The 9292-nt window shown below is 37.1% G+C and overlaps 1 protein-coding gene across 1 annotated transcript; it reads left to right on the forward strand.

Annotated features, from left to right (window-relative positions):
- The first annotated feature begins 8500 nt into the window (after nucleotides 1–8500).
- BDZ99DRAFT_235153 (uncharacterized protein) lies at nucleotides 8501–9292 on the forward strand. The gene has a single exon (XM_033713551.1). It carries the CDS (start codon nucleotides 8814–8816, stop codon nucleotides 9255–9257), a length of 444 nt encoding a protein of 147 aa, XP_033581276.1. The 5' UTR covers nucleotides 8501–8813; the 3' UTR covers nucleotides 9258–9292.

A 9292-nucleotide genomic window follows, 5' to 3' on the forward strand; every position in this document is an offset into this window, starting at 1 on the left:
TTAAAGAACCCGAATTCTGTAACCTATATTAAAAGGTGACGCCGCAGGCGCTTGTTCTCCTTAAGAAGCAGCTCTAAAAGGCTAAATCGAATGAATACAACCCACTTAATTGTACTTAAATGTTTGAGTCTATCTATGGTATTCTGTGTGCGCACAAACTGCACAATCCTCTACACCAAGCGCTTGTAAATTGGCTAGATCCGGTGCTTTATATACAACCGGAAGAGATAGATTACTATTAGTGGTTTGTTCGGCCAGGAGGATATTAGCTAGCTATTCCTTTTGGGCCTTTTAAGGATGTAGAGGATCCTGCTGTTGTTGAGCGCCGGCGCGGCCGGCCTACTATTGCGAGGAGAGGCTATTATACGTACAACAATACGCAGCGAGAGCTATTAAGATTTGAGATTGCTACGGGTACAGGTGCGGCAGCTAGACCTACAGGTATACCTACAGGACGCACGCCGACAGTTCCACCGCCAGGACCGCCTATTTTCGTAGCCCCCCGTCTAGCTCCTGTTGCTTAGAGTGCTCCTTAGTCGGCCGCTACACCAGCTATCACGGAATTCGACGATTTGCTTACTAATCCGCCCGAGTTTGAGCATGCAGTAATACCTAGGCCCCCCCCTACTGCCGCACCTACGCCCGCACCTACTACTGCATCTACTGCTGCACCTAAGAAGCGTGGCCGGCCGCCTGGTGCAAAGGATAAGGCACCTAGGAAGAAGGCAGCACCACGGAAAGGGGCTGCGCAGTGTTATAATAGCGCTCATCCTGAGCCTTAGCCAGCTCCTCAGCCTTAGCTAGCTCCTTAGCCTTAGGCAGCGCCAGCGCTGCTTCCTTATAAGGAGCTCCAACGTTAGATGGCATTGTACGAGCAGTATATGGAGGGGTTGATGGATCAGGATAGCCAGGAAGGCGCGGCGGCGATGTAGGGGGGCCAGGTTTGATGCAGAGAGGCCGTAATAAGGTGAGGATTTGACTGTTTTGGCATGCTTATAGGCACGTAGGCACGTAGGTAGCAATACAACGGCCTATATACACTGTAGGAAACGGGAAGTATGCATAGTAAAACGGGTATGCTGCACAGCCTTGCCATAAGTAGCCTCACGTACGGCCTCACGTACGGCCTCACGTACGGCCTCACGTACGGCCTCACGTGAGGCCTTACGTGTAGCTGGCCTATATATATAGCCTCACGGAAACGGTAAGAATGCACAATGAAATAGTGAGGCTGTACAGCCTTCCCATTTCATATAGATGCGCGTGAGAATTAAGCGCCGGAGCTTCCTCCGAGCCCTCCGGACCAATCAGAAGATTAGACGTAAGAAGGGTGTATACGGAGTAGAAAAGGGGTGTACACCGAGTAAATATAGGGTGTATATTTAGCAGCGCCCTTGATTTATATAATTAAAAGAATTATATAAATAAAAGAATTATAAGAGTTTAAAAATCTATATATAGGATAGATTATATAATAAACTAGGCGAAGTCCTAGAGTTTATAAAGTGCACTACTATATTAGTAAACTAGGCAATTTCACCAGTATAAATAAATAATCGCCCTGCTGGACTTCTACTAATACTTCTACTAATAATACTTAAAACCTTATAGAATTCTATGCTATAATACTATAATTGCTTTTTAGTCCTATTTTAGCTAGAAATTTTTCCATTTTTACCTAAGTTTAACTTAGCCAACTATTGCAGTAACAGGCCGCAGGGGAGTAAGCGCGGCTAATATAACTTTTTTAAGATAAATACTCTTTCTATATACATGCTATTACCCTCTAAAAAATAACGCATTAATAACAACGTTAAGAACACGCCGCGAGCTATATCTATACGGCCTGCCCTATTACTTATTAGCCCGGAGCAAAGCTTTCCTTCTCGGCGGTATAGCTAGAAAAGGCTAGTATAGGTCTTAACTCTATATTAACCGAGGGCAGCAGTATTTACTTATTTCTTATAAAAGTAATTGTAGTATAGCATCTATTATAATCGCGGCGCCAATTACCTTAGATCTAAGTAATACTTTTTAATATTAAATTATAAATATACAGAAACCGTTTTTTAATATTAACCTAGAGCAGATTAAATAATTATAAGTATAGAAATATACTATTATTTATAAGCAGGTATTAAAGTTTAGAGGTATTAAAGGCTTTAACTTAGGGTACTAGTAGTAGGGCCTTTAGTATAGGTAGACCTTAGGTTAATAGAACGCGTAGTAAGGATATACATGCTTATTATTACCCGGTTATCTATTCTTTTTTTCCCTAACTAGGCCTAATATAGCGGTTGTTACCGGCCCTTAGTTTAAGGCAGACTTTCTAAAACTTATCTACTTATTCTACTAAATCCCTGTTACTAGTATACCTACCGGCTGTAATTTTAGGATTTAATATTATAGGTAGAGGTTTTATCCTCGTTCTAGTAGTTATTAAAGGTATTAGCCCCTTTTTTAAATTTAGGGTAGTAAACGGCTGGCTAAATACAGTATCGGCACTAAAAGAGCCGGACTTAACTTTTTTTACCTCGAAATTTTATTAGAAGGAATAGGGTATATATATTAATATTATTATAGCAATAGATTATTTCCGTTATAGTATATACCAGCGCATCCGTACTGCGCCTAAGGTCCGATCTAGGAATTTTTCAAATATATTATTCTACTTTATAGCTATTTTATTCCTGTATATAAATAACCGCAGGTTGTCTAACTATAACTATAGTACACGCGTTTATTAGCGGAAGCGTATATTACCTTTTTTAAACCTCGGATTAGGGCCTATAGTATAAGGCTTATATTCTGCTATATTTTTATCTATATTTTTATCCTTATCTTAGTCTATACTAAGTACTAATAAGCTCTAATAAAAATATAGGTCTAATATACTATTATTATATTAGTATTCTAGTATTAACTATAAACCCTGTAATACTTAGGTTATCTAAATAACTTAACCTTTCTCTCTAAAAATAGTGCAGTTTAGCGCTATCCGGTCTAGAAGCAATTTTAAATCGCTGCAATAGATAATTACTATTATAATCGATAAGCCTTTTATTAGTATAGGGTAAAGCGTAAAATCGGTTATTTAGTAGGCCGTGTTAACGCCGAGTTTATAATTAATATTAGGTTTATCTATAGCTATTGCTCCAGGAAAAAATATTTATAGAAAGCTAGACTAAGTTACCCTATCTATTCTAGGTCTAGACTAAGGTTATAATTAGGATAATATTACTTATTAAGACGTTTTTATATATATTATACTTAAATCCCCTAGTCTAAAAGCGGTTCGTAATATACTGCGCTCCTTTTAGGAATAACAATTGCTTAGTTTATATTGCCGAGAAGTTGTTACTAACACGTGTTCGCTATCGCCGCTATTTTGAAATAGATCTAAGGTATCGGCGCTATTATTTTTGCCGCCACCGTTCCCGCCACTAGTATTTAGATTATTGCTAACTCTAAAAGGCAAAAAATAGCTGCCGCGGGCCTGCGGCGGCGGCGGCGGCGGCGGCGTTAATAATAATATTAGTGTGCACACAGGACTAGGTGCAAGGCTCTCTGCCTATAGCTAGACCGACCGCCGCTTTACTAAATAGGAATCTTCCGAGGCCGGTTTTAAGGTGTGGACCAGCACTTATATAAAGGGGGTACTTATATTAGTAGATAAGCTATACTTCCGCTTATATATTACTATACTAACTCTATTATAAGGTGCGTTCTACTCTAAAAAACTATTTTTAAAGGGCGTTAAAAATAGGTTTTTTAAGTCTACAGGAGGATTACTTACTATTATACACGTTTTCTATAGAAAATATACGTATACTAGCTATATCTAAGTTATTCTAATATTTTTACTACAGGCTACTAAATCGGATATTATCTATATTATAGCTTACTTCGGCTGCGTTATCGTCTAGAAATTCTGTTATTAATTAGCAAATTAGTACTATAACGCTATTAATATACCTACTTATATAACTTCCCTTAAATAACTAACCTATAGTTAAGTTTATTTTTTTAATAGTTATAGTCTAGAAAAACTCTTCTTAGCCAGGCTGCTAGCTCTATAGCATCTGCAGAGAAAGAATAGTACTAAGGTCTTTTTTACTATCTATATATATATTAGCCGGGATCTATTAGCTTATATAGTTAAAAAGTAGGAAATACCCGGATATAGTAAACCTAAAGGACTAGTAGCTTCTACTATAGCTAGTAGTCCCGGATTTAGAAAACGTAACGTATTAAAGGCTAGTAGATTAGTTAGAAAGTTATTAATATTAGCCTACTCTCTATTATATCCGTAAAAGCTATTTTTATAAAGGTTATATTTTATTATATTAGATATATTTTTAGGATTAGGCTTAGGCTTAGATTTTTTTTTATATCCGAGTTCTAAAAAATTAAAAGGAATATATTATATAGAATGCGAAGTAGCTAGTAGAAAAGTGCTAATAGTAGCTATTATAATAAGGTTTACTAGGCTTTCTAGCTTAGGAAATAGAGCTATATCTAAAGGTTTATATATATAGTTATCCCTCTAAGCTAATAGCTATTACTTAGCGTACTATTACCGGAAATACCTTCTAAAACAGGCTTATATAAAGTTTATATAAATACCGCACCCTAGTATAAAGGCTTAGTCGAAAAAAAAGGTAGAAATAGTAGTATCGACTTATTTATCGCTTTTAGTGTTTTTAAAATAATTCTAGGAAATAAGGTAATATTAAAATAATATATAAATAACCTATTTTTGCCGGCAGTAGCCTATACTAGTTAGATAGTTAGTTTAGAGAACTCCGTTTATATTTTACAGCCTTACCTAACGCCGTTACTTTGCTATTAGCTGCTAACTTCTAAATACTAGCTCCCTACTAGTTATATTAAGATATTACAACTATATTAAACGCTTTATATAAGGCGGAGCATTCTGCAGGGGCTATTATAGTAATATAAAGGTTATAAGAATAAAATTAATGCCTTACGCCTTATATAAGTGCTTTACCGCGTTATTTCTAATAGATTTAGGCCCTAGTAAAACGCGGATAATAGAGCGCAAATTAGCTAGAGTATTCTACTAAAGAACTAAAGTTAGAGAATATAAGGCCGGATAACTAAAGCTAAGATAATAGTATAAGCGCTATTTACTAAAGTGTTTTATTCCGGCTAGAATAGGATATAGAAAGGGCTATATTTATCTCTTACGGCCTATACTAATAGTAACGCTAAGCCGTTAGCTATAAGCTTCTAGACACCTACCGCCTGCTTACTATACTGTAATATTATAGCTATAGTAGATATATTATATAAGGTAGAGTATTCTAAAACTATAAAGGCGAAACTAATCCTTATATAAGTAACTAACCACGTTATTATTAAAAGATCTAGTCTAAACGTGTGTTACGATAGCGCTACACGCGAGAGGTCGAGGGCTTAAAGAGGAGCGTTGATTAGGTGCTATGTACAATGCTACGTGGAGAATTAAGACGTTGTGTAAGGAACAGGAAGACGGGAGACGGGCCACCGGATATAAGGGCGTGGCCGAGCGCGTGGCGTACGGCCTCTATGCCGTTTCGGCGCGTGGCACGCGTGTACGCGAGGTCCTTACCAGATCAGGTGATAGGAAAAGGGGGCAGCCGGTAGGTGGCTGGAGCGGGACAGGATAGGAAGCGGAAGCGAGACGGGAGCGGAGCAGGGTAGGCAGGGCAGGAGGCCGGCCAACGGTAGTAGGCCGGTGCAGATTGCTGGAGTTGTAGCAATCTGCGGCAGAATTTCGGTAGGTAGGGTGTCGCGGTCGATACCGTGACAACGTGGCACAGGTAACGGACTAGATTAGTAAGTATATTCGGCCGAAGGAGCAGGGTGCAAGAGGCGGAGTAATTAGAGCTAAGACAATAGTATAAAAACTATATAACCTGCTTTTAACTAAGTTATATATAAGCTACTAATACCTCGGCAATCTAGAAGAAAAGTAGGGGGATAGGCTAATTAGTTATATAGTAAGGCGTGTAATAGATAGGGTGTATTTCTCCTTTAACCGCAGATATAGCTTCGGGCAAGAAAAGCGTAAAATTTAAGGAATTAGAACTAGAAAGAGAGAAAGGAAGGCGTTTTGCTCGTGGATTTATTACAGGTAGAAGTCTAGAAGTACTAGAGCAGGGGCTTAGCGTATATAAAAGCTAAGATAACCAGGCTGTATAGAACGGGTATAACAGCGACGACGGAGTAATAAAAGGAGAATTAGATAGCTATAGCAAAGCTAGTCCAACTCTACTAAGCGGGCGGCTAGGTTTAAGAAAAATACCTTATAACGGATAGTTAGGTAAGGGGCAGTTGGCGAAGCCGAAGGCTATATAGAGGGATATTACGGATAAAGGGATAGGAGTAGAGAGAAAAGAATAAGAAGAAAAAGGGAAAATAACGGCGAAGGAAGGGCCTTTTATAGTAGACGTTAAGGTCGATTACCGGGTCGGGCGTAGCGCGAAAGACCGTAAGCGAGGCGCGGATTACCTAAACAGGGTGCATCTATTTCCTAATATAGGCCTGCCGTCTAATTATTTACTAAAAAAAAGTTTAATACTAGTAAATTAGAATATTATACTTTTCTTCTATTACTAAAAAAACTCCGCTAATACTTATATAGAATAGCCTTTACTATAGAAACCGATATATAAATATTAGTAGTATAGTTAAATAGAGCTATAATAGACTTACTAAGTATACTAATAATAAAGTAGCTAGTATAAATATAGCTATAGGATTTTAAAGTCCGCTATATACTAGGAAAAAAAAATAGAGCTATAGATAGGCTATTATAACGGCCTTTAAATAATAATAAGGTTCTTACTAAGCTATATAAAAATATTAACGCCTTTATTAACGCTAAAATTAAAGTAGTAAGCTATAGTACTACGCCTGCAGTAAGGGTAAAAAGGGTAGACGTAATAGTAGAAGGATTTAATATACTGCTAGAAAATAGCTACTCTAAAAAATTCTAGCGTATTATAATATAGCTAATAACTATATATTAGCCGGAGGGAATAAAGCGTAAAAAATACTACTTATTTAAGAAAAACGCTTACCGTTTTATAGTTTATAAGCGCTACCTTTTTTAGTATTAATTAAAGAATATTCTAATATAATAGGTTATTAACAATTCTAACCTTTACTATAAAACTATCCGGAGCCTCTATAATAACAGGTTTTATTACGGCCGGAAGGAAACCTACTAGCAGATTTTCTAGAAGTACTAGTAGCTAAACCTATAGAAAAATATATATAGCTATATTACTAGCTATATAAAATACTAGCTATAAGTATCTAACTATATATAGAAAGCTTTATACCTAATATAGAAAAGTATACTATAGAAATAGGTATCTATTAATATTATTAAGCTCCCTATATCTAGAAAATACTAGTTTATTATTATTACCCGCAAATATATTTCTAAATAGGTAGAGGTATAGGTATTATAAAGGGCTAATTTAAAATCTATTATAAAGTTCCTATATAAGGATATTATTAGCCGCTATAGGCTTATAGGGCGCCTAAGCGTTAATAGCAGAGGTAAGAATATAGGAGAAGTGCTTAATATACTTATACTATATAGCGTAAAGCGCGTTTAGGCTTCTACCTACTATCTAGAAGCTTAAAAACTTATTAAATAAGGCTACTGGCCTATTTTAGATACTTTTATAAAGCTGCCTAGGAACTAAATAAAGAACCTATTTATAGTTCTATAGGCTAACTAATCTATAGTCTATATTAGTACTAGTATAATACCCGTAAAAATAATATTCGGGCAGGAGTATATCCTTCTAATTAACCTTACTATTTTAATATAGCAGGCGCTGCTATAGAAATCTATTTATATAATAGCTAAACTTCTAGAGCTGCACGCCTGCTAGCTATAGTAATAGAAAAAGGATATTAAAAAGGTAGTAGCGCGGATAATTTATTACCGGCTAAATAATAAAAAGGAGTTTAATAGCTATAAGTAAGTTAGGGAGACAGGCTATAAAATTAGCAACCTAGTACTTTTCTAGAATAGTAAGTAGAAAAGAAATATAAGCCGCGTAAAAAAGCTAAGGCTTTACTAGCTAGGTCTATTCTAGATTTAAAATAGGATAGTAATAGGATTATACTAGCTAAAGGAGCTTAATAGTGCTATATTCTATTAATACACGCTAAGCAGCCGCCTTAAGCTTTTTATTTAATAGGATCTAGCTAACCTACTACTAAAAAATCGGCTAGAAAGTATAAATAGTATATAGAATAATACCGCTTAACTAGAGATATAGTAGGATCTACTAGCTAATACTACTATATAGCCGCGGAGTATTTTAGAAATAAAGCCTCTACTATTAAAAATAATAATAGATAGGCTAAATATAAAACTAAAATATTTAGTATACCTATAGCTAGAAGTATATATTATAGTACTACCTTTACTTAACCGGGAAAAGTACTAGTGCTTTAATAATAATAAAACACCTATTAATATACTACCTAAACGCTAGCGTATTAAAGTTTATATTATTCCGCCTTTTTAGTTTAACCGCAATAATTATAAATAATTTAATAATAAAAGCCTTATTAATTTCTTTTCCTAGTATATACGCATGCTTATAGCTTATAGTTCTAATATAGATATTTAATTAAGGGATAATTTTATAGGTAGAAAGGAATACTACGCGCCTATACCTAGTATATTAGGCACCGCAAGCCCGACAAGCAGCCTGTACGAGGCGGTGCTACGAACCTGCTCCTACATTGTAGTGAGCAGAGCAGATGCTTGAGGCACGATGGAGCTGGTAATGGCGTTGTGGCCGTTCGAAGGCCCTCCACCGGACGACGACAACAACGAACCGCATCACCAGAACAGAGGAACAACCATCAAAATGGGTATGAAAACCATCCGACGTATGTCTACTTGTGTAGGAAGCAAGCCGAACGTGGAGCCGATGCCTAGGCGTACGATAGGACACCTCTGGGGTGGCGATGCAGAGTTTTCACCCTCCCCTCTATCGAAGCTCTCGTTAACTGATGGTGTCTACAGTGCCTACAGCGTCACCAAAGTCATTGGCGGTCAATTGGAGGACCTCAAACAGCGTGGTGCTCGCAGCCTTTGCCTAGGGGACAGCATTCTCATGGCGGTCAAGTGGAGGACCTTAAACAGCGTGGTGCTCGCAGCCATCGACAATGCCTGTAGGCGCCCATCGGCACGCGAGGAAGCCCAAAGCTCCTGAAGGGAGATGGTCACAGCCAGCATGGTGGGGGTAAT

The sequence above is a fragment of the Mytilinidion resinicola genome (genome assembly GCF_010093595.1).
Source record: "Mytilinidion resinicola strain CBS 304.34 unplaced genomic scaffold BDZ99scaffold_4, whole genome shotgun sequence".
Taxonomy (NCBI): Eukaryota; Fungi; Ascomycota; class Dothideomycetes; order Mytilinidiales; family Mytilinidiaceae; genus Mytilinidion; species Mytilinidion resinicola.